Source organism: Eimeria mitis, genomic scaffold (genome assembly GCF_000499745.2).
Source record: "Eimeria mitis Houghton genomic scaffold, Emh_scaff446, whole genome shotgun sequence".
In the NCBI taxonomy this organism is placed as follows: Eukaryota; Apicomplexa; class Conoidasida; order Eucoccidiorida; family Eimeriidae; genus Eimeria; species Eimeria mitis.
The window spans coordinates 11,048-11,547 of NW_013572775.1; the positions used below are offsets into that span (position 1 = coordinate 11,048).

The 500-nt window shown below is 60.0% G+C and overlaps 1 protein-coding gene across 1 annotated transcript in view; it reads right to left on the reverse strand.

Annotated features, from left to right (window-relative positions):
* Window positions 1–440: 440 nt before the first annotated feature.
* The window catches only part of EMH_0012620 (uncharacterized protein), a gene marked incomplete at both ends in the record, with an annotated part of 3,801 nt that continues 3,741 nt past the window's right edge, over window positions 441–500 (reverse strand). The window contains one exon of the mRNA XM_013499583.1: window positions 441–498. Within this exon, the coding sequence (XP_013355037.1) occupies window positions 441–498 (58 nt within the window). The remainder of the gene's footprint in view (window positions 499–500) is intronic.

A 500-nucleotide genomic window follows, 5' to 3' on the forward strand; every position in this document is an offset into this window, starting at 1 on the left:
CTCTTTTGCTGCTGCGCCGCGAGCAGCACCCCCCTTTGATGTCCCCTGAAGGCCATCAGCAGCAGCACCACCTGCTGCTGAACCCTGCTGCTGCTGCTGCTGCTGCTGCTGCTGCTGCTGCTGCTGCTGCACAGCCTGTCCCCCCAGGCGGCCACCCCTTGCAGCTCGTCTGTCTCCTCTGTGGCCCCTCTCTCTGTCTCCTCTTTCTCTGTCTCTTTCTCTGTCTCCTCTGTCTCTGTCTCTGTCTCTTTCTCTGTCTCTGTCTCTGTCTCTGTCTCTTTCTCTGTCTCTCATGCTGCCTCCTGTGTGGGGTTCTGCTGCTGCTGCTGCTGCTCCTGCTGCTGCTGCTGTAGCGGCCTTCTGCTGCTGTTGGCTCCTATGAGCAGCAGCAGCACTCTCGCGTGCAGCTGTACCATCTCTAGCCCCGTGCTGCTGCTGCTTCAGTTGCTGCTTTGTGTCGAGAGTGCTGTGCTGCTGCTGCTGCTGGTGCTGCTGCAGTT